The 24,808-nt window shown below is 44.3% G+C and overlaps 1 protein-coding gene across 1 annotated transcript in view; it reads right to left on the bottom strand.

Annotated features, from left to right (window-relative positions):
• Nucleotides 1-13,040, bottom strand: part of dsc2l (desmocollin 2 like) — a 20,687-nt gene extending 7,647 nt beyond the window's left edge. The window contains exons 1-9 of the mRNA XM_056604543.1: nt 12,719-13,040; nt 11,847-11,937; nt 11,211-11,407; nt 9,953-10,087; nt 9,348-9,503; nt 8,966-9,110; nt 6,177-6,331; nt 5,923-6,057; nt 2,060-2,245 (exon numbers count right to left, since the gene is read on the bottom strand). Coding sequence (XP_056460518.1) covers nt 2,060-2,245; nt 5,923-6,057; nt 6,177-6,331; nt 8,966-9,110; nt 9,348-9,503; nt 9,953-10,087; nt 11,211-11,407; nt 11,847-11,937; nt 12,719-12,760 — 1,242 coding nt within the window. The 5' untranslated portion in view covers nt 12,761-13,040. The remainder of the gene's footprint in view (nt 1-2,059; nt 2,246-5,922; nt 6,058-6,176; nt 6,332-8,965; nt 9,111-9,347; nt 9,504-9,952; nt 10,088-11,210; nt 11,408-11,846; nt 11,938-12,718) is intronic.
• Between the last annotated feature and the right edge of the window lie 11,768 nt (nt 13,041-24,808).

Here is a 24,808-nt window from a genome sequence, read left to right as displayed (position 1 = left end):
AACTTAGCTGCAGAAACTGAGCTTAAAGGCCAATTTCCACCGGAACCGGCACGGAAGCGCCACGGCAGCGAACCGGTCGCCGAAAATAATGGAAACCATTGAAATCAATGTAGGCTTTTCCACTGGATACGGCACCAGAACGGCACGGAACCGTCCCCAAACCGGCTCTTCGTTTGTGATACTTGCCTCTTCTATTTTTTAAAGTTGCCGGTTCGCAGCAGTGTCTCAAGGCAAATTTCCAACGGAGCCGGCACGGAAGCGGCACGGAAGCGGCCGGCAGCAAACCGGCTGTCTTCCGTACTGCAATCCCCACTGGAATCGGCATGGAAACGTTCTGGCTGATGGCTCAAGACGTGCAAAATTATAATAGGCCTATACGTAGGCCTATATGTCTGCTTGCGACACTGCGAGGCATCGGCATAGACTTTCATTTATTCTTCACCACTGATTAGCTATTGATACTATAGATGGACTGTATAATATTATAATACCCTGTGAATTGCATAGGGGCTTGATCTGAGCTCATGGATATTCATTCGCTTTAGAAGTGTTCTGAGACACGGCTGCGAACGGGCAACTTGCAAAAATAGAAGAGGCAAGTATCGTAAACGAAGAGCCGGTGTGGAGACGGTTCCGTGCTATGCCGGTGCCGTATCCAGTTGAATAGCCTACATTGACTTTAATGGTTTCTATTATTTCGGGCGAACGCGGTTCGCTGCCTTGCCGCTTCCGGTGGAAATTGGCCTTCAGAACACTTCTACAGCCAATCAGTTTGCCTTTGCTCATGAATATTCATGAGCTCACATCGACCCCTATGCAAGTCACACGCTATTGTAATATTATACAGTCTATCTATGGTATCAGTCCGTCCAAGTCCAGTCACGGAGCGTAGGCCTACGTTGCCATGACATCTAGAAGTCCTACCATATTTAATGGGTTATAACATTGATGTGTAGGGGTTGATTATAACTCGTGAAAAATATTGCATGAATCATTCTAATCATAGGCCTATTATAATTATGCACGTCTTGAGCTATCAGTCGGAACGTGTCCGTGCCGCTTCCAGTGGGGATTGCAGTACGGAACACAGCCGGTTTGCTGCCGTGCCGCTTCCGTGGAAATTGGCCTTTACATTCAGAATCCCTGAGACACTGACTAATGATTTATTGTGTTTACACCGTGGTGTTGGTGAAGATCTCTTCGTTTTCCTCAGTGGCTATATTATTCTAGACCCAATGAAGGATCATTTTACTCAATTTGTTTTTTATGTAGCGGTTGAATGTCATCCCTTGCCAGCAAATTTAAAAAGTCACTTAACCAAAAATGACTATTTGCTGACCCATCCTGGCTCAAACCAGAGCTTGTACTTAACATGATTGTTTTGCAATGTTTAAGGCTGGGAATAGGGTTAGGCAACTGTATCACTTAACTGTAACACCATTTACACTCAAGTGTAAATGGCTGATTATGATTCCATGTTCACGCAACACAATGACCAAGCAGACGCTTCGATGTAGTCTTGAACCTGTTTTAGTTCTGCGTCGGGTTTTAGTGAGCGGACCAATCACAGTCCTTGGTGCTGCGTCGCCTGGACGGAGGGTTACATTTTTTGGCAGGCGCACGTCCGGCCCTTGCAGTGGACGCAAGGAGGGTCCGCAAGGACGTAAGGGGTCCGTAATCCCCTTGCGTCGTGTGAACGTGGGACCATAATCAGCCCTTTAGATCTTCTCCAATACAGGGGCTTATATTTGAGGTGCAGCAAACTTGTCTATTTTCCTATATATTGTTGTGAATCAACTGTTTTGCCCAACATTTTCAGAGAGGTTGAACAGTTATTGTCGTAGATCCAAATTCAAACCCAACAAGAACAAAAAATCCCGGTGCAATGATGTCAGTGGTCCAATTTTTCAACACATTTCACGAGTCAGCATTGCAGACCACGTTTCTTTTCACAATAAGCGTATGAAGCAGTTATTCACATACATTTACCAGTATAAATATTGGTACTGGAGTATAGGTGCCATGCCTACAATAACTTGAAATGAGAATTCTGACTCACTTTGACAACATAAAGTAGTCCCTCGTTGGTTGTCGGGTCGGTGTCCATCCTAAAGTCGTTGTTCTCATTTCCATGGGTGATCACAAACTTTGCCTTCCAGTTTTGGGTATTCACTTCATCCCTGTCCTCCACAGGTATCCTTAGAACCAACAAATCAGCTTTGTCCTCCTCTACATCGGCCTTGAGCTGTCCAAATAAACAAACAAACACTATTGTAAATTGCAAATACAATATAATGCATAATCGAAATTTAGATGCATTTCAGATATTGGAGATATTTCAGAAAATAAAAATAAAAAATAACCATAATTTGAGCAAATACGAAAATCAATGAAATTCAGTTCAAATTAATCTGTAGCGGCAGATGGTTACACCAATAATAATGAAACATAGAAACATAAAAATATATATGTCTAAGAGATATATAGCTAACAGAATATTGGTCTACTGTTTGCTTGTTTCAGATAAGTGGTTGAACAATTCCCGATTTTTAGCAGTTACTGCATATTGATGATTAAAAGGTATTTTCATATGCATTGAATGAAATCGTAAAATGATGCTTCATATTTTGTATGATTTTGGCCTGCAATAAGCCTCTCCTGTCAATTAATCAATAAAATGATTGGATGGGCTAGCAGTTTGTCAAACTGCCTACTTGTACCCACTCTGCTGGTGAACCCATTGAGCATGACCGGAGTCATCCAAAAGGCTAGGCAGATATTTTGCTATTGCTAAAGGGAGCTAGTCATGTCTTTTGGGGATCAGCTTTGGAGGGTGGCCCGAGGGGAGGATACTTTCATTTGGACTAGAGTTTCCTCAACCTCTAGTTGTAATTAAACCCATAGCTATAATGTGGAACCCCAGTCGATGATGTAACAAATTTCTGAGTGCATAATATAATAACATTTTCCCTTTAATGTTACAATGTTTAACATTTTGATTCACCTATTACGTACTGAAGCAAGCATAATAATTTTCTCCTAACGTTATGGAGCAAGCACAATCATTTTCTTCTTAAAAGCCTTTTTCACACATTTTTGCCACATTTGTATATTAGGAGATTCAACCCTGAGGTGGATTCACACTTGATGCTTTATGTGCGGACATCGATGTCGTTTAGACATCAGTAGAATCAATGGGGGCTTGCAAGGGGCAGGAGGTGACGTAGGGTCTAAGTTCGCAATAGGCAGGATAAGTGTGTTTGTTTTGATTTGACCATAGACAAAATGGAGGCAGAATGGGCAGAATTCATCGCGATCATCTTAAATGTTGCTAAAATTATGCTGCACGTATTCCATTGCATCCACCAATCCGAAGCATCGATCAATGAAAAATTGGAGTATGAATTGGAGACAAATAGAGGAAACGACAAAGAAGAAAGGTGTTGCGAACGACTGTGTAAAATAAATTTCTATACGCCTGCAGCTGTGAACCCATGTATTGGAATTTATTGTAAGATGTGTACTTTTAGGGTTATGATAAGACCTATCTTTAAGCGTTCACCACGAATGACTGTTAAAAGCAGTTCCAACATTTAAATATTTTTGAACCATTCAGCGAATCAAAGGCAACAGGCTGATTATCATTAAGGGGGCCACTCAATGACATGCAGAAGCGTCATCAAGACGCCCACTCAAGTGGTGTGAGAAATACAGACTTTCTACTCCTCATTCCCATATAAGGCAATTTACATTTCCTCCAGAGAAAATACTACCTCAGGGGTAGTATTATTCAGGAGATTTTTAGGGTACAAATGTCAGGATATGTTGTTCCCACATACGGCCCATCAGGAGAATAGCAGGGGAATATCAGGATTTACACGTGTGTCTGAAAGCAGCTAGTGTGAAAGCATTTCATTACATAATAAAATGAGTCAATTTATGGGTTACAGGGTTAATTGTTCAATGGAAAGTGTAGTATACTATGCATGCAAATCAATTATTCAAAAGTGCATTGACATTTAAAAAATGTATGGCAACTACTATTGGAAAATGGTGGAAAATAATAACAAACAGCTGAAAATTGTGTTAATTTACAGAAGCACCTTAGTGAAATAAATAAGTGTAACAACAGCTTAGGCAGCAACCTACCTAACTATAGTGAAATAAAGCTAGGCCTTGTGTGAAGGAGGGGGAGAGGGAGAAGGGGGGATGTGAGGGCAAGATTGCGGATTGTACATTGGCTACCTGACGTGAGAGTTTAAGGCCCCGTCCACACGAAGCCGAAACAGGCGAAACCGTTACGGTTTCGATCTATCCGGTTTCGCAGTATCTCCGTAAAGACGAAGCCAAGCGAAACCGGGTAGATCTGTAGAAACGCTGTAGTACACATGCCTGGCCCATAAGGGGCGCTGCTTCTGCAACATAAATCCTTGTTGTTGTGAGTTCTGAGACTCCGCGGGCTTAACAGTCATTGGCTAGAGGGTCGAGGGGTGGGGCGATGACGTCATGGTTTACGGTTTCAGTCGGTTTCAGGCGTCCACACGAATCCAAAACGAAACCGGGTAGATTTGAAACCACCTCCGAGGGTGGTTTCAGAAGTTTACGGTTTCGGTCAGCGGATTCGCCGGCTTCGTGTGGACGGAAGGCCGAACCGTACAAGACCTTTGCGGTTTCGCCATGAAATCGGCTTCGTGTGGACGGGGCCTAAGAAGTTTCTTTTATTTATTTCCCAGAAGAGTACGTAATTGAGATTAAACATCTCTTAAAGTGACCTGGCAAGACAGGCAGCAGTAGCCTACAGTCACACATAGCATACACACAAAACATTAGAAAAATAAAACAACTAAAACAATCTGCAGGGGGTAAGGTAGAGGGGATATCAATATCGCCAGACATTTCGGGAGGCTCGAGGAGGAGAGTAATTGAGCAACAAAGTGTAAAGATATTTCAGGAGGCTCATGAGGAGGGTAATATTACATTTTAGCAACAAAGTGTAGTCTTGTGGTGGACTCTATAGACATAATTCACCATATCGTGTTATTGACATGTTTTCGTTCTGTTTTATAGGGACGCTGTCTCTACAAGATCACGTGAATTGTGTGTTGATGTGCCGGTCGGCGCGATGTTTGAATTTAACGGGTTTTATATGATAAAATGAACGACCTGCAAGTGAAGAGACAAATAGACAACGCAACAGCGTTGTCGACGTGAGAAACTGTCTCTTCACTTCTTTTATCGCAAGTTCTACAGTCTATAGATAAAACATCTTACCTGGGAGAGTTTGTCGACGGCTGGGCTGTTAAAACAGACGGAAGGGGTGAGGAGGGGATATCAACATCGCAAGACATTGCGGGATGCGGGATCGATCTTGCCGTTGTCTTTCAATCTCTGCATCCGCGTGCACGCGTGCGTGCGGTGTGTGTATGTGTTTGCGTGTACTATGTTTGTGTGTTTGAGCTGCAGGCTGCTTTGCACATGCACACTGACCAACTTGTCCGAGTAACTTGACCAACAGGCCTGTTATTATATAGTAGTAAGATACTTTCAAAATGTAGCCTACTCTGGCTGGTTTCTCCAAATGGCCTACCATACCCTTTAAAATACAAAGTTTCTCTTCGCTCCATTTTACGATCCTGTTACAACTAAGCCGTACAGGTTTTTCCTTACTTTATGCACACAAAAAACCCCACCCTCCACTATCATCCACTCATGAAGCAATGAAGCCACTGATTAACTGACCTTATACTCTTGTTATCTTGTTTCACAAATAAGTAATTGACGATATGATGTCAATTTGATTTGACATCATTTGATTTGATAACAACCAAGAGCCAGGTGGTAATAATTCCAGAGGTGGTAACAAATCCAGAGTCCCGTTTGATGATGCATGATGCATTACCAAAATTAGACAAAATAACTTACAATAGTTTCTGTGAAGGTTGGAGGATTGTCGTTAACGTCCACCAGTGTGATGGTGGCTATGGCGGTGTTGAACAGACCACTCTTTGCTCCATTCATATCTCGAATTTCAACAGTAACAGGAATCGTGGCTTGGACCTGAAATGAGAAAAAGCCAAGTCAACTAGGTCATTGTTTTAAAAAAAGAAATACAGGTTGAATTTGACCTCAGTAGTAAAAATGACAGGGTCACACAATAAGTATGTGGTGCTTCCAACCTCTCTGTCTAAGGTGCCGGACTTTGTGGTGATCTTTCCTGATTGGGGATGAATGTTGAAGAGCTGGTTTTCTGTCAGCAAGCTGAATTTAATCTGTGTGTGAGGAGTTCCTGCCTCATCTCTGTCTGTGGCAGTCACGACCCCGACCTCTGTATCTGAGAGTTCAAAAGACAGGCCGAGACTCTTAACAGATCGAATGGAAGGTAGTTTCTGTGTACCCGCGGCTGAAGAATTTGTGTATTGTATGACGCGTTTTTACCAGGGAACAGTTCATGCCCCGTTTACACCATCCCGCTAATGGCCGCTAATGGCCGATGGACCACCGATGTGGAAGTCGGGGTGATTCGGGTGACATCGGGCTAAAAATGTATGATCGGGTCAATTTATCGGGGTAGCATTTACACATACCCGATGTTATAACGATAACGTAACGATTTATGCCAGGGAAGACACCCGAAGTGCGTTTGGCGTCATTTGACGTCATTTCGAATGACGCCAAACACGTCAAATGACGTGTTTGGCGTCATTTGGCGTCATTTCGGGAGAAGGCAAAGGGGAGACTGGTTTAGACTGATATTTATTTATATATTTATTTATATTACAATAGCGATTTTATAATAATAGAACGCCGGTTCTAAATGGGCGAAGTACCCTGTAATTATAAAAGTAGGACATCCATCCATCACCCCCTATTTATACCCAAGTGGCAGATTGAGGGTCTTCCTTAAAGGCCCACTATGCAACTTCGGGAATTTCTTCGCTGTTTTCTTGGTTTTGGCACGCACATTTCTCTACACAGCGCCCCCTACAGCTTCGTAGTAGATATTTTAGAACACTGTCGTAACAACTCGTTGACGACCCTTCCCCATGCACTTCTACGCGAGCCATGTGCATTTGTTTTCAAAGAAGCCGGCGAATGCGTGGAGCCATGTCCGAAGTAAATGTTCATAAAGTGTAGGCAAGGTTATACATTTTGAATGGTGTATTTGTATTGCAATAAACATAAAGCCATCCTTTTTATAGTTGACGGGGAGAATTTATATCCTAGATTATAATTGTTTTATCTTACGTTGAACAGAACAATCAGTGTGAGAGTGTTGGCCAACATAATAATCTAAATAAACAAGAACCTGGATTCGGGGATTCAGTCTGTATCTGGGGGACGAGACAGACGAACAGCAAAACACCAATGGAAACAAAGGTGTTTATATGGCTGCAACCAAGCAAGCTAGAAACATACAGGGCTCACAACAAAACGGTCAAGATTTTTTTTTTTACAGGGCTCACAACAAAATGGTTGAGCAAACACATTTGTACAGAGACTATCAACATCAAGAATACCACGAGGACAAAGTTCACCCAAGGGTACTTTCAATTTCAAAAGCAACACGGCCAAGTCGGAGTCTGATTTGAAGTCTTCTTTTTCTTTCAGTTCACGCTATTCCTGAAAAGCTTGCCCAACGTTTACTCGTGTCTGGCCTCTCTGTCGGACAGTCTCCCCTTTCTCTTCTTCTGTTCCTCCGACATTGGGTTTCTCTGTCTCTTTTAGTCGGCTGATCTATGATGAATGTAACAATCCCTTAGTTACTTGTGTTTATATCGGGCCGGTTCCGTGTTTGGGGGTCTGTGCCGCAAAGCAATTCGTTACTTCGCGAGACCCGAGACTCCCGCGAGAGTGGGCGGCGGGTCGCCGGCAGAAACATATTCATTTTCTCCGCCAAGATGCGCAAGGGGGAGTTGAAACAACGAACAATCGAACAAAAATGTATAATGGAACCATCGCAATGACTCCTAGCCTGTTATATTAAGGTAAATCAAGCCAAATTGCCTCGCAACTGGCTGTTTATATCTAGCCGGTGCCATGTTTGGGTGTGTGTCTGTGCCGTAAAGCATTTTCGAAACTACAATCTGACTACATTTTCGAGGATACTTCCGCCGCGTCACATCCGGAAGCGCTCGGTCCGAACACATCAAGTTCATATGCGCTTTTTCACTGTAGAGGCCACATGGGAAAATGACACACCCACCAATCGACCCAGAAATGGATGCAGAACCATCAGCATAACTCTCAACCTGCATACTTAATGTAATTTTGGCTAAAAAAGTTGCATAGTGGGCCTTTAACACAATCTGGTCACTCACAATCGTTATTTGTCTAGGGTTCTCGAGGGTCTTTCGTGTGTTGAGGTTGCCGATATAAAGACGATAAAACACGATAAAGCGCGGAAGATTAACGAATATAGCCGATGTGCCCAGGAAAATTCCCGAACGATTTGCGATGTCTAACGTTATACTCCCATTCTATTCCCGATTATAGCCGATTAGCCCATAGCAACACCTGGTAACCGATTCTACCCCGATAGACCCAAAATTAACAAACATGTTCGTTCTTTGCCGATGTTGCCCGATGTTGCCCGATCATTGAGCATTTCTTCCCGTTTCTTCCCGTTGTCTAACGATGCTCCCGGGAAGAGTAACGGTGTTTCCCGATGCAACCACGCTATTTGCCGATGTTATAACGATAGCTGCTGATTTAGCCATCGGGCACCATCGGGGCCCACTATCGGGTAGGTGTAAACAGGGCATCAGTGAAGAAAATATATGCAACGAAAAACCTGCAAAATATATAGTGCCGTTTCGACATAATAATGTTTTGAGCATCATGGAGGTGATCTATCTTTAGAATGTTGATGTTCAAATCAACAAACAGGTCCAACCATTAGTTTCAGGTTTTCCTCCATTGAATATTTTCCATGAAAGTTGCAACAACTGCTTTTAGCTCCACTGACCTGGTCTTGACTGTTCGACTACTTGAAACTCCAGGGGTCCTAAGAAGGTGGGAGGATTATCGTTGAGGTCCAACACCAAGACAGTGATGTCCAGGGGGCGGTCAGTCTCCTTCCCTGTCAATTTGTCTGTCACCCTAGCTTGAAACTGTACACAGAAGACACAAATGTCTCCTTTCAGAATGGAATACCCAGAATTAGAAGCAAACACAGGCGCTATTAAGGATTCAACAAAGTTGTTATGACAACTAACTTCACGGCTGATCCTCCATTAGAAACGTCTAGGTCACCAAAGTCCTCCATCTGACTAGTTCCCTGTTTACTTATATTGTGTGTGGATGGTAAACAAACAAGAATGCAGGCTTCTAAGGGTATATTTTCTCACCACCAGCTTGGGGTACAGCTCCCTGTCCACGGCACGGTGCACTATCACCATGCCTGTTTCATGAACCACAGAGAAAACATTCATCGGGGGCTGGGTAACTCCTGGACCCTCGATGGTGTAGCGCACTGTATAGTTTACAGACGAGTCCGATCCGATCTGACAATGGAGAAGAAAGGCGGTTTGTTGTTGTTGTCCGAAGAAGGCAGGTGATGCATTATTCCCAATACATGAATTAATTAAAGAGCAAAACTACTTCAAAGTTCATCAGAACCCAAGGGAGTTAGGGTTCGTCTAGGAGGTGATACTTCTTTGACCAGAAAATGATTCTATGATTCAGAAAATAATCATGAATCATATTCGACGGAAGAAAACTCAGTGTGTGTGCATGTCTATGAGTGCTTGTATGTGTGTGTGTGTGTGTGTGTGTGTGTGTGTGTGTGTGTGTGTGTGTGTGTGTGTGTGTGTGTGTGTGTGTGTGTGTGTGTGTGTGTGGTGGTGCCTGTGTGTGCGTGTTTGATTTGGGTTAGGTATTTTTGAGCACTGATAACAATGTGAGAAAACAATATGATCCAGTAGGTGAGGTGATACTTAAACACTCAACCTACCAGCTCGACTTCTTTAGGGAATGGAGGCAAGGCGTTTTCAATAATGTTGAAAGGCAGCGGGCTCCACCTTCTCTTGAAGCGCTTGTGGGCCTGGTTCCATGGAGCACTCTGTGCATGCAGAGTGTATTGATGCAACTATGGGATGTGAAATTTAATGTAAGCATTTCATTGTTCTATCATGTTTTAACACACTAACTGAAGCTCTCTTCTGATGCAATAGGTATATGAAAGTTTGAAGGGTAGAGAGAGAGAGAGAGAGAGAGAGAGAGAGAGAGAGAGAGAGAGAGAGAGAGAGAGAGAGAGAGAGAGAGAGAGAGAGAGAGAAGAAAAAAGCAAGAGCAAGATTTTGAAAATAAACAATCCTGAAAAAATCCTACCCCTAGCCCCCTCTTTGCTATCTACCTCGCTACATTTCTCCTCCATTGAAGTGTTTCATTCACGCCCCGGTCATTGACAGGCATAATCTATTCCCAAACCAATAAGTAAGAGATGCCCAAATTGCTCAGAAATGAGGAATGAGTCTAAAATCACATTGTCTTACACGGAGGTAGGCTCGGAGTCAACGTTGGCAGATATCCTCACTGAGCATTTCACCCAATCATAGCTGATGGATGACTATGTCCTTGCTTACAAATTACACTCAAATTATAGCTAATAAATCATTCACGAACTGCTCCTTTAAATGCAATATATATGCATCTCTCAGTGGACTACAACCAATTGCTGTATTGTATCTAGCTTGTATCTAGATAGAAAAAAAGGGCACAACACACTCACAAACCAGCCTGTTAACAAATAAGGTATGGTTACGAGAAACCCCCGGTTGATATGAGACTGTCAACATTCATATATATGAAGCACAAGTTATTATGCTGTTGCCACTATTGCTGTTAATCTCTTTCACCTTCCTATAAATTTGTGGACTTAAAGATGGGTGTGACAGATTACAAGGGAGAGGTGCTAACATCAGCAGAAGGGTGGCTGTAGAAAGGAGGTGGGGGCAATTATTTCCCGGGTAACATTGATGATCATGGCGGTGACCGGACAGGCTATATCAAAGTAGCCATATCAAGACACAGTTCTGATGCTTCAGAAACATTTGCATATCAACCCCCCTTGTTTTAGATTGGTTGACGAGCGGTGAAGTATGAGCTAAGAAAATGTCTTGACAAAGCTCCGTAAACATTGTTATTAATCTAGATTGAATTTGGCTCAGAATATGCCCCCCTCTTGCCCGTTTCTTGTATTTTTACCTCACCTGTTCAGTATCTGGAATGAGCTGCACATCCACCCTCCGCGGTTGACCGCGCCCCGCCTTAACCCAGACTTGAAATGACCTGATTTTTGTCACCATGGAGACCACAGCAACCACTATGGTCCCATCCGTGTTCACCGTGAAATGTGGGTCAGAAGAGGAAAGACTCAGTCCAACATCCCCACAGTGATCTAAAGGAACTGGCCAGGGCATCGAAGAAACAGAGACAATCAGGTTGAGGACTTACCAAGTCAAAATACAACTTCATAGATACTAGACCATTCATAAATAAACAAATGTATTACTTTCATGAGGATCCACAATAATTATATTGCTTTCATTTTCTAAATCAATATGTGGCATCTGCTTTGGGTGGGTCTCTCGATATATATATCATGACATATGTCACAATTTTAGCTTGCAATACTGCTTTAACATACGCAATAATATCTAATAGATGTCTTAAAAAACGAATCTAGTTCAAAGCAACAGTTAAGAATTGACAGCCCTCCACCACGACTACTACTATTACCACTACGACTCAAAATCACAGCTGCCTGTACAACCAAGACAAGAGCAGGGATCGTGGTAGGTTGTGTGGACCATGGCATGACATGACAGTTTGGCATAGTGTAAAACCTTGTGTGATGACATAGCCGGGGTCAATCTTCACCGGGACCTGGGATCTGATGGAGCGCGGAAAACAGGACTGAGCAGGTTGAGCTAAGATCTACTTAGGGGAGACAGAGAAAGATGGTGAATAAAGAATAATTTTCATTATTCATGATAGACAAGCACCCATCAAAATGAAATGTCTATTCTATATAATTTCAGTAGGCACCTTTATAGATCGAATAACATATTTTACGCCAGTTTCTTAATAAGGAATGTAATGCCGCATTCCGTTGCATTAAAAGGACCTTAAAAACGGTTTATATGCTCGTTTAAAGTATAATTAATCAATACATTATCTTAGGAATCCTTAAAATGCTCCAGTTTAAAAACCTATCCTGGATGTGTAAATGATTGAACAGCTTCTGAAGGGGGCCATTGTATCTCGTAGATCTGGGTCTGGATAGAGTGTGTGAGTGTGCTGAGAACATGATAAGGAACTTCCCATTGCGATGTGGTAGAAACGTGCAGTCTCTGCTAAAAGAGACGTCCACGCTGGCCACTTTAAAACGAGGAGAGCATCTTAAACGGGGGCACTTTATTGGAGTTCAACATGCTTGCGAGCCTACGTAGAAACGTGTGACGTGTAAACTAATGTTTTTCACAAATAGGCAATGCATCAAACCACCCTTCCTCCCCCTAATGTTTGTTTCTGAGAGATTGTCACCGAGTTGCTCTAAAATGCATTGCCCAGCACCCATTAACAACAGAAACCAACCGAACCGGATACGTCGGAGCGAACCAACAGCAACAAGTCGCATATAACGGTTCAGAAGAGCCAACATCCCTTATAGGCCGCGATACTTTTGATGTGTCATAATTGGCTGAGTTCCACTCACCGTGACGATCAGGCAGAAGCGGAATATGCCACCCGGGGCCATCGTGTTGCAACACTGGGTCCGAGTTGTTAGGCACCCTGGATCGGTGGTTGAAGTCAGGGCAAAGTCCTTTCAAGAATGTTGTTTTCCAGGCAAAATTGCCGATTTCATCGGAGCTCAAGTATACTCTGAGGGCGTGTCGACTCAAATCTGGGGGATATCTTCCCCCGGAAAAGTGAGTTTCACGTCTGACCGGTTTAAAAATGTAGCGTATGGGTCTGAGCTGGCCCACAGCTGATTGTAAAACAACTTGTAGACTGCACCCACCCAAGTGCGCGCTTGAGGCGTGTGTGTGTGTGTGTGTGTGTGTGTGTGTGTGTGTGTGTGTGTGTGTGTGTGTGTGTGTGTGTGTGTGTGTGCGTGTGCGTGTGTGTGTGTGTGTTTGTTTTTTATTTTTTGTCGGTGAGTGGAGGAACCCTGGTCAGTTTCCCTTATAGTCTCATGCCTGGTCAACACATTGTTTTCCCATTAGAAACAATGCACATACCTTGTCTGAAAGAGTAACAGATCTGACCAACACAATGGAAATCTATTAATAGCAATGTTCCAGTATCCACTGGATGCCTGGCCAGCATCTTATCAGAAGTCTAACACCTGCAGTACTCTTGAACAAGAGATTGTTCACAGATGTTTGCATTTTTTGCATTCATTGTTGACTGTGAGACAAAACCTGCACAAAAGCGTCTGTTTTCCTGTAAGAGTAACATTTTGAGCATGTTGATGTTTGAAATTCAGCAGGTCTCTCTAGAAGGGGTCACTTGCCTCCTCAAGGCTGATGAGGCCACATTCCTCAGTCATGAGTTATTCTTTTCGTAAGAATCATTTGCAATAATTAGGGGAAGTTGGAAGGAGATAACTGAAGAGACATCAACAGCCGGTTTGGGTTCATTTGAGTGTAAACATGATCTAGACCATGCTGCAATGAGTATTTTGGCTACAAACATTTCCTGAATAAATCCAGGGTCTTCAATTCAAACGTCTAATTCCCATGAGTCCTATTTTTCCTTATAACCCTTGTGCAATGTTGGAACTCATCATATTCGTGTCTCTGTGTCTGTTGTCTCTGTTGAGCAGAGGAGGACAGGCCTTCCGGGAGTTCTGGCGGATTACAGAATGGCTGCCTGCCTGGCCAATTCTGCAGCAGTTTGAATTGAATTGAATTGAATTGATAAATGAATGAAGGAATAGTGAACATTCTAGTGGTTATCTAGGTCAGTCAGACTCGCACAGGACCATTACTTCTTTGTAGTCTGTCCCTGTTGTTGATCCTTACATCTCTTAAAAAGTTTGTTTCCAAGGACACCAGAGAAAATTAATGGTTAAACACTGTGTGCTGCATATTATGCTCACATATCATCCTCATGATTGGTGCTTGAATGACAATATTACAGTGAGCATTTCATAGCGTTTCTTTAGTTATGTGAAAATGTTCATGCTGAATTCTGTGCAAACTACTGTTGGGAGTGCTTTGTTTGTGTGTGTGTGTGTGTGTGTGTGTGTGTGTGTGTGTGTGTGTGTGTGTGTGTGTGTGTGTGTGTGTGTGTGTGTGTGTGTGTGTGTGTGTGTGTGTGTGTGTGTGCGCGTAAGTGTGTGCGTAAGTGTGTTAGTACAGGCCCACATTCAAAACCAGGGTGGAGTAGGCGAAGGAATGTTGCATTGCTATGTTATGTCGGGAAAGAATTGCCCCCAACACCTCCCCACAGCCACCATTCTGCTGATGTTAGCACCTCTCCCTCGCTATCTGTCACACACATCTTTAAGTCTATATCATTCCATTGTACCTCGTCTGTACTGTCACCTGTTCTTCTTTGTGTCGTTAATGCGTGTTGAAGCTCCACATCTGACATGTTATCTCAGTCTTAGTGTTCGACAGTATTGCTGTAGCGTTCTATTTGTTTTCAAATGCTGTACCAAATTCCCCAGGGTGGGGCCAAGGGTGGATTGGATTCAATGATTTACAATGTCCACAATAAAACCATTGCATGAGTGAGGCACTAGTAGAGCTAAATTCATCATTTTTATATAGTTTCTATGGTGCAGAGGGGATATTGTCACCACTCGAGTTGATGGGGGAGGGCATCCCCCTTTGGAATTAAAATGATCATTATCCTCTAGGTCAGTCAGACTCACCCACAGGACCATTATTTCTTTGTAGTCTGTCCCTGTGGTTGATCCTTACGTCTCTTAAAAAGTTTGTTTCCAAGGACACCAGAGATAATGAATGGTTAAACACTGTGTGCTGCATATTATGCTCACATATCATCCTCATGATTGGTGCTTGAATGACAATATTACAGTGAGCATTTCATAGCGTTTCTTTAGTTCTAGACAAATGTTCATGCTGAATTCTGTGCAAACTACTGTCGGGAGTGCTTTGTTTGTGTGTGTGTGTGTGTGTGTGTGTGTGTGTGTGTGTGTGTGTGTGTGTGTGTGTGTGTGTGTGTGTGTGTGTGTGTGTGTGTGTGTGTGTGAGAGAGAGTGCGTAAGTCTGTAAGTGCGCGCGTAAGTGCGTGCGTAAGTGTGTTAGTATGTACAGGCCCACAATCAAAACCAGGGTGGAGAAGGCGAAGGAATGTTGCATTGCTATGTTATGTCGAGAAAGAATTGCCCCCAACACTTCCCAACAGCCCCCATTCTGCTGATGTTAGCACCTCTCCCTTGCTATCTGTCACACCCATCTTTAAGTCAGACATGTTATCTCAGTCTTAGTGTCTGACAGGATTGCTGTAGCGTTCCATTTGTTTTCAAATGCTGCACCCAATTTCTTAGGGTGGGGCCAAGGGTGGATTGGATTCAATGATTTACAATGTCAACAATAAAACCATTGCATGAGTGAGGCACTAGTAGAGCTACATCAATCATTATTATTTAGTTTCTATGGTGCAGAGGGGATATTGTCACCACTCGAGTTGAGGGGGGATGGCATCCTCCTTTGGAATTAAAGCGATCCGCGTGTGTGTGTGTGTGTGTGTGTGTGTGTGTGTGTGTGTGTGTGTGTGTGTGTGTGTGTGTGTGTGTGTGTGTGTGTGTGTGTGTGTGTGTGTGTGTGTGTGTGTGTCTTTAAGAGAAAGCAACACTGCCTGAACATCCTCCAAAAGTAGCCCAATCTGGCGGGAAATACCGCACAATCTGGCAACACTACTGAACGTCATCACGCTGCGTAAATCAATGAGACCAACTGAAACTAAAACTGGGATTCTGAATAAAGTTTAAATTATATCGAAATTCCGTTTGGATATTATGGAAGCATAAATGTAGCAAGATTCAAATGGCAATGCAATTTGCAATTTGCAATTCAATAAGTAATTACATTATGCAATTGACAATGCATTATGCAATTTCAGAATGTAATTTGTAAATACGTTATTCAGAGTGTATTTTAATATGCAAAGTGACAATGCAATCCTCAATTAAATTTGCAAAAGTTAAACAATAAAAATACAATAACATTTTGTCAAATTCTTTGAGTTCCTTTATTGAAATTGAAAAGCTATAGCGTCCCCGTGATTGCAATCCACTTCGCCACACTCTGTGTGTTGCGATATTCAAATGACATTTCAATCCGCAAAACGAACGTTTTGCAAAAGATTTGGCAAAACGGAATCCAAAACGTACCAGTGAGGATAAGTCGTCTATCCTATTTCACAAACCAGCACCGCAAACGTTCTCTCCCGCTTGAGATGACGTCTTTCTTTATAGGTTCATGGGTCTGATTCGCCGATTTCCCATGCTGATATCCCCGGAGATTCTCGGGCATCTTCGACAATTTGGCTATAGATTGTCTCATTACACGCTAAATAATATAATTATAGCCTAATTATATGTATAGCCTATACATATATAGGCAATATATATAATTAGGCAATATATATATATATATATATATATATATACATATAGCATTTGTGGTTTTGGCATAAACATAACTAGGGTGCACTGTACTTTCTGCGCACACCCTTTCTGAAGCCTCTCTCTCGCTCTCTCTCTCTCTCTCTCTGTCCCTCCCTCTCTCTCTTTCTCTCTCTCTCGTACCGTTTTGTGAAGCACGTTCATTGTCTGACAACACTCCCATTCAGAAAGCATTGGTTTACATTTCGTTCTGTGTAGCACGCAAAAAGTCGGACTATCGTACTCTGGAACACGCTTCAATAGATTAACGTTCGTGCGCATGAGCACGCAATCGCATGATACCGGGTTGTGTCAGGAGTGGGCTTACCGTCTCCTGCCACTCCTGACGGAGGAGGCCCAGCTCGCAGCCCACAGTCTGCCGGCCGGGGCCCAACGGGATTTCGACACTGTCACCAAGGCCATCCGGGACCGGCTTGGCCTAAACCCCGAAGAACATCGATGCCGGTTCAGTGCGTTGACATACACCGAGGGGTACCGACCCTTCGTCTATGCCCAGCAGCTGTGGGACTGAGCGAGGAGGTGGCTGGTCCCGGACCAGAACACGCCGGAGGAGGTCATGGAACAGGTGAACCTAGAGAGGTTTATCGAGGGGCTTTCCGCCAGAACCTCCGCCTGGGTCCTGTACCACCGGCCCGAGGGCTTCGCGGTGGCGGTCAACCTAGCGGAGAGCCACCTGGCCCCCCCCTGCTGCGGTGAGACCGACCAACCCCAGCGCCGAGGGCGAAATGGGGGGCCTCCGGTTCAGAGTCGGAATGTGAATCGCCTTCTCTCCCCTCTCTGCAGATGGGCGCTCAGACGGCAGGGGAGGGGTGTTGGCGGTGTGGACGGCCTGGCCACTTTCGGCGAGAGTGCCCTATGATGGAGGTGGGTCAGGTCGTCTGCGTCACCGGTGCCCCGTTTCCTCCCCACGGTCCTGGCGAGGCGTACAGTATCCCGGTGAGGATACAACGGGGTACGTACCAGGCGCTGTTGGATTCGGGCTGCATGCAGACCATGATCCATCAGCGCCTGGTGCGATCCGAGGCATTGGTGGAGGCATTGAGCGTTCGGGTGAGGTGTATACACAGGGATGTTCACGAGTATCCCTGGGTCCCCATCGAAATTCGTTATGGGGGGAAGAAGCATAGAGTCAATGCGGTGGTTAGTCCGAGCCTCACGCATCCCCTGATTCTAGGGTTGGATTGGGCTGGGTTTCCACAGGCTGTTAGGGGGTCTACGGGACACGACAGGTAGGGACATGTAAGTCGGGGGCTGTGTTCTGTGCCGATACGGGGGCGTCTGACGCTGTTCAGGGACCGGGGGCAGCGGGAGATCCTCAACCCGAGGTCCCAGCGCCGAGGTTCCCACCGGTGGAGGATATCCCCCTCGAGCAGTGTCGTTACGCTACCCTACGCTCAGCCTACGACCAGGTGATAGCCGTTGATGGTACTCGGGTACAGCCAGACGCAGTGCTGACTTACCCACACTTTGTGGTAGTTAGGGATAGGCTTTATCGGGTGGGTCGTGACACTCAGAGTGAGGAGATTGTCACCCAATTGCTGGTACCGAGGAGCCATTTAGGGTACGATAAAACACTCAACCGGATAATGGCTCGGTTCTATTGGCTGGGGATTTGGGCGGAGGTGCGCACGTGGTGCGCCTCCTGTCCCGAGTGTCAGTTGGTGAATCCCCCGGCCGTCCCCTGGGCTCCCTTGCGGCCCCTCCCCCTGGTAGAAGCTCCCTTCGACCGCATTGGCACGGACATTATCGGGCCATTAGAACGTTCCGCACAGGGGTATCGATTTGTGTTAGTCCTGATCGACTACGCAACCCGATACCCGGAAGCAATTCCGTTGCGCAACATCTCCGCGAAGCGTGTTGCGCAGGCGTTGTTTCATGTCATATCGCGGGTGGGAATCCCGAAAGAGAGTCTCACTGAACAGGGCAAAAATTTCATGTCACACACGATTAGGGAGCTTTGCGGGTTGTTGAAGGTCAAGGCCATACCGCACGAGCGTCTATCACCCAGCCACGGACGGCTTGTGTGAGAGGTTTAACCGGACGTTAAAGTCCATGATCCGTAAATTCGTACACGAGGATGCTCGGAATTGGCATCAATGGCTAGACCTTCTGTTGTTTGCAGTGCAGGAAGTGCCTCATGCTTCCACAGGGTTTTCCCCCATTTAAGTTGCTCTATGGGCGCAAGCCCAGGGGCGTCCTGGACCTCATTAAAGAAAACTGGGAGGAGGGGTCCAGTGACAGCAAAAACTAAATACAGTACGTCATGGACTTGCGTGCAAAGCTTCACTCACTAGGGGTATTGTCACGTGAGCACTTGCACCGAGTCCAGGAGAGTCAGAGATGCCTGTACGACAGAGGGACTAGATTACGCGATCTCACACCAGGGGACAAGGTCCTTGTGCTGCTGCCCACCTCTAGCACCAAATTACTCGCGAAGTGGCAAGGACCCTTTGTGGTCACACGGCGAGTCGGGGACGTGGATTACGAGGTAGCGCGGTCGAACAGGGGCGAAAACAAACTGATATACCATATCAATCTCCTTAAGAGGTGGAACAATGCGGTCCCTGTCGCGTTCGCGATGACGCTACCAGAGAGAGAGGAGCACAGTCCGGAAGTCCCTGCTCCAGACCCCACCCCTCCAGTCGGTCGAGGGGAGGATCTCTCGGTGAGTCAGGCGGAGGACGTTGCCAGGCTGCAAAGCCAGTTCGCCAACGTGTTTTTCGCCCCTGCCCGGTCGCACCCCGTTAATCACTCATGACATCGAGACACAACCCGGGTTAACGGTCCGGACACGCCCCTACAGGTTGCCCGTCCACAAGCAAGATGTGGTACGGTGCGAATTGGCCACAATGTTAGAGTTGGGCGTGGTCGAGGAGTCCCACAGTGACTGGTGCAGCCCCGTCGTGCTTGTGGGGAAGCCGGACGGGTCTGTCCGGTTCTGTGTAGATTACCGTAGGGTGAACGCGGTGTCGAAGTTCGAGTAGAATTTACGTTGACCGACCCGTGGTTTGCTGGACTGCCGGGCGATGGCATCAGAGTTCGCCAGGAACGCAGCCCGGGACCGCGTTGGAGCGGAGTTATAATTTATGTTGAAAGACTTGTCTTGTGTTGAACTGCTGGGGACCGAAATAAACAGTCTGCGGATTACCAACACAAACCCGGTGTCCAAGCGCTCATTGACTCTTGTTAAAGCTAGATTTTCAAAACTGTCCGAAATCAATGTTTACCATTGTCATATATTTTTTTGACTCCAACAACTGCTTTCTCCATACTGGCACGTATCTAAGATAAGAACCTATAGCCACAGGCTAAAAAAAAATATTTTGTTGTGGTTAGATCGTTAAATTAGTTAATAAACGTATACTTCCATTCGCAAGGCAAGTAAAAGAAAGGAATTAAGCAAGCTTTCTGTCTGAGCTCCATGTTAGTTTTTAAACTGAATATCTGGCACCCCCTAATGATGGTGTTGCATTATCGACATTGCATCATTAAATATGATTAATGGTATGTTCTATAGAATTGTAGTTTATAATCTGAAGTAAACAAATGTCGCCAATAGAAAATGTGGATAACTATTTCGTAGGACAATATATACATCTCTATAATCATTGGTAAGTTTTTTGCCACAACTTGGTTAAATATGCCTTTGCATGATATGACAAATACAGCATTCTCACGTAACCTACTATCAGTTAAGTAGTTTTACCATATTCTGGTAAACTATGCATCAATTTATCAACGTAATCTTGAAGCCAAAATAAATAGTTTATAGTTAAACATAAAATGGTAAGTACAATTATAACAAGTAGCAATTCATATTATTGTTGACATCAAATTATTGAGTTCGTTTTTTTTATGAATATTGTGCTATATCTTGTTATGTCAAAGTACTTATCTTTAAGCATTCTATAAGCTAAACCTACAAGATTATTATGACTTTGTGTGAATGTCATTATTGTGTCAATGTGAATGTTATTATCATTCACATTGGTCAACGTTTTGCAATCTACTGAGGAGGTGTACAAAGTCATGAACTTTGACCTACTAGTTTTGTCTTGCAAAAAGGCAGGTACATTGTTAAACGGTCACGCCTGTCCACATCCCCTAAGGCAGAGAGAGTCATGTATGACTGGAAGTAGGCCTATTTCTCAACTTCTTTCATGGTCATTGCTGGTATGTTCATATGCCTCTAGCTTTCTTGTTATAATCTACCACCTTTTGTGAATTTGAATGGACACTGCCTTATGTTTGTGAATATTAAGATCCCTTACATGCCATTTTCAAACACATTTGCTTTCCCATGGACATAAAACAGAAACATAAAGCACACACGCAGACAGCTTTGAGTCATTTAATTGATGTGTGACGTAATAGCGCTCCTCACACTGGAGGTGTTGTCGTTTTGAATAATCTACCTGACATGTTGTTGCACTTTGTAGCTGATTATATCGTGCATGTGTTATCGGTTGTGATGAGAGTGGATACAAATGTTGAACTGAAGATATGCAATACACACACACAACATTTCACCTCCAACTATTAACATATGTCCGGGCCGCAAGAAAGCTGGGAGATTTCCCCACTTTAAACTCGGAAGGCTGGTGTCCGAGGCATCTGGAACGCACCATAAACGTACTAAACACAGGCTCTTTGTTTTCAATTGCTGAGCAGCTTCTCAGATTACAGTAGCAGGTCTACCGTAGCCTAGAGATTGTGTTTCAGGAAGAATGTTCAAAAAGGGGCAAAAGAGGAAGGGAGGGGCATAGGGCAGATGAGGAGAACATGAAAGATATGAATGAAAAAGAAAAAACCTGCACCATTCATTACGCAGGTCAAACTGTCCTTGCGCTGTGTAAACAATATAGTGCACGTATTCTGAACATTACCTTGCCTTACCTTTTCCCTTTCTCTCCCTCCCTCTCTCTATCCCCCGTCTCTCTCTCTCTCTCTCTCTCTCTCTCTCTCTCTCTCTCTCTCTCTCTCTCTCTCTCTCTCTCTCTCTCTCTCTCTCTCTCTCTCTCTCTCTCTCTCTCTCTCTCTCTCTCTCTCTCTCTCTCTCTCTCTCTCTCAGAACACCCACACAAAAAGACTGACAACATTGCCGTTGTCAGGGTAACATGCAAATACAGGTTGCAAACCTGTCATGACCATTTTGAAATCGAATGGCTTTGTTCAGTTTCAAGGTGATTTTTCTTTTAGTTTGATTGAATTATTACTGAAAATACATTGTACAATGCAGATCCTCTTTGATTACCTTTAAAAGCCTAAATCACAAGCAGGCCTCCAGTTGTGCCCTTGGCTTTTGCTTCCCCACACATACAATGTGGGATAGTAAAAACAATAGACTACGGCAGTTAACAATAGCTTTTAGGAGCAGATCCAGCTAGGCTTAAGGTGTGTCACTCACTGAGAACTGGTTGTCTTTCAGTGCAGGTAAGCTCCACCAGCAATTCGTTCATTTCCCATCACGGGACATGTCTAAACTCATTGCACCAACTCATATACCCATTGGTTTAGTGTGTATTTAGTGTGTTTTGTGTGAGTATGTGTGCGTTTGTGCGAGTTTGCTTGTGTGCGTGCGTGTGTGTCAGACATCTTGCACTCATTTATGTATGATTCAGTGTTTGCGTGTCCACACAGTTCTGTTGTGGAAACAAATGCCAACGGAAGGATGGAAAGTAAAGGGTGTTACCTGTGGAACCTGTTCTCCAGTATAAATTGTAAGCATGCCAAAATCCTGCCCTGGGAGTGTGATATCACACATTTGGGTAAATAAGATAATTGTATGACCAGACTATCATATGTGCGTTGATGAAACAAGCTACCTACAACTCCATAAGATCTGCAGAGTCCTGACTGATCTTCACAAAACCTTAAAAGACCCATCTCCTCCCAGAACCTCTTGTTGACTGACTTCTTCACTTCGAGGTTGTAGCACTATGCAGATCATGTATATAACCTTCCCGAGATGCATTCTGCACTTTTTTTAAAAGGCTTTTTTAACTAAGCCAAACCGGTTTGGATGTGTTTGTTTGGTGTCTGCTAAATGACTACGTAAAGTCAACGTAACTTGGCTAAGGTGTTTTCAGTCATTCAAGCTATACTCTGAGTCTGAATAGTTACGATTGCAATGGTTGATTCCAGTACAGTTTGTTTTAAGTCCTTGTTCGTGTTTGGTTGTTGTCCTTGTGTTTTCCTGTGTCTCCCCTCTCGTTCTCTGCAGGTGTCACACCATTGGCTGTTCCTCCACCATCGTTCAACCCCCTGTCCAATCCGGCGGGTGCTGTCTGTCGGCCAATTAGTGTCATCAGGCCTTGATAACTTGCACCTGTTTTCTCCATTGTAACACTCTGTTGTCTGCCTGTTTGTTTGCTGTGTCATGCTCCCTTATTTCCTTTGTGTTATAGGTAAGATACCCTTGGGTGTAAACTACCATCACATAGTTTTTCTCTGTTATCACATCAGATTAGAAGCGGGGCCGCCCTCTGTATGTATTAGCTAGGTTGTGTGTGGGCACTAGTTGTAACTTTATTTTTGCTTTCTTTGATTTGGCTCCGCTTATAGTTCACTATTCCCCTTGGCGCAATACTTGCCAAATAAATACACCTATGTATTTAGTTTGCTGTTGTGCCGTGCTTTATTGTTCTCCCAGTCAGTCCAACGGCAACATGTGTTATGGTTCCCCCCCTTAATAATTATTTTATGAGATAGAGGGATTAAATAGTATCCTATTCTCGTGAGTTCACAATTTGGTCTGCTTTGTGTGCTAGGTCTTATCGGAGCATCCGTTCACCCACATCCAGACTGAAGGACAGTTTCTATTTTCAGGCCATCAGGCTCTTGTCCAGGGCCCAGTTTCCCGATAATGTGTGATCTTCGCTCGTACGATCATTCTCACGATGGATCTTTCGAACCATCGTTAATTTCTTTGGAGCGTTTCCCGAAACTCCTCTTAACATGAACGCTCATTCGCTGCAATCACAACGTTCCTAGGATTGTACCTGTCCACTGACATGGTGCTGAACTAACTATTTCTCTGCTGATCAACACTACGTATCGTAACAAATAAATTGTAAAAAGACGCCTTGTGAAGTAATTTTTTCGTTTGGCAAGTAGCCGCTCATTATCGAAAATAAGCCCCTTCAGGTCGAAGCACCTCCGTTTCGCGTCGGTCTCCGGTTCGGCTTATTTTCCCGATAATGACTGGCGTTCTATTATCCCACTTAACGTCAATATTACTCTGCATGTGGAAGGGAAAATAGCTTTTTTTGTAATTACAATATTATGCTGCTGTATTTTCAGAGACCCCCACAGATATTTGAGTTTGCTGCTTTCATGGGAGCCAGACCTCTCTCTATGGGAGCTCCGCTCCCACTGGCTCCCACCTAACTCGAACCCTGGCTATAGGTCTTTTTACACTGCCGAGCCGGTTCGGTCGCAGCTTGGCATGCCCGGCGATTACACCTTCTTATCTCAAGTTTCCTGTGTAAAACCGAGGGGGTCAAATCCCCCGTTCGTCACGGCGCGGGGTTTCTTGGTTCACTGGGGAAGGCGGGGCTGTGCACGGAGTCTCTGACCTCTTTAGAATAATTTGTATTATTGCATACTCCCGAATGTTTTCATTTTTTATGAATGAAGACACCCGCATGCAATAATGAGTTCACTCTATAGTAGGCTAACGATGCTCTTAGCGTCCTACGAGTACCCTGGAGCACTCGTTAGCTACGAGCGTTTTCACGACGTTCGTTACCTACGATGCTTTCGGGAAACGGTGTGAAAACTGTACGATGCTCGTACGACGCACTTCACGATCCACTTAGGCTAACGATGCTTTCGGGAAACTGGGTCCAGACTCTGAGTGCCAACTTGCTGTTACTATTACTCTGCTCATTCTCTTTACTGTCACTTTAAATAATTGTTATATTATTGTATATGCTGCCATTATCCACCCCATGCTGCTTGATATGTTGTCCGAATGATATTATTCTATATTTTTTCGATTGTAGCATGTATATATTTGTATATGTACTATATTATATGTAGGGGTTAGGATAGGCATAGGTGTTCACCGAGTTGGTTTGGATGACCTGGTGCTCAGGGCTTGGGGCCTAATGCTGGTGCGATCTGGTAGGTTGCCGGTGT

Source organism: Gadus chalcogrammus, chromosome 12 (genome assembly GCF_026213295.1).
Source record: "Gadus chalcogrammus isolate NIFS_2021 chromosome 12, NIFS_Gcha_1.0, whole genome shotgun sequence".
Classification (NCBI taxonomy): Eukaryota; Metazoa; Chordata; class Actinopteri; order Gadiformes; family Gadidae; genus Gadus; species Gadus chalcogrammus.
The sequence above is the reverse complement of the archived record's forward strand: the minus strand, read 5'-3'. Positions and strand labels throughout refer to the sequence as shown.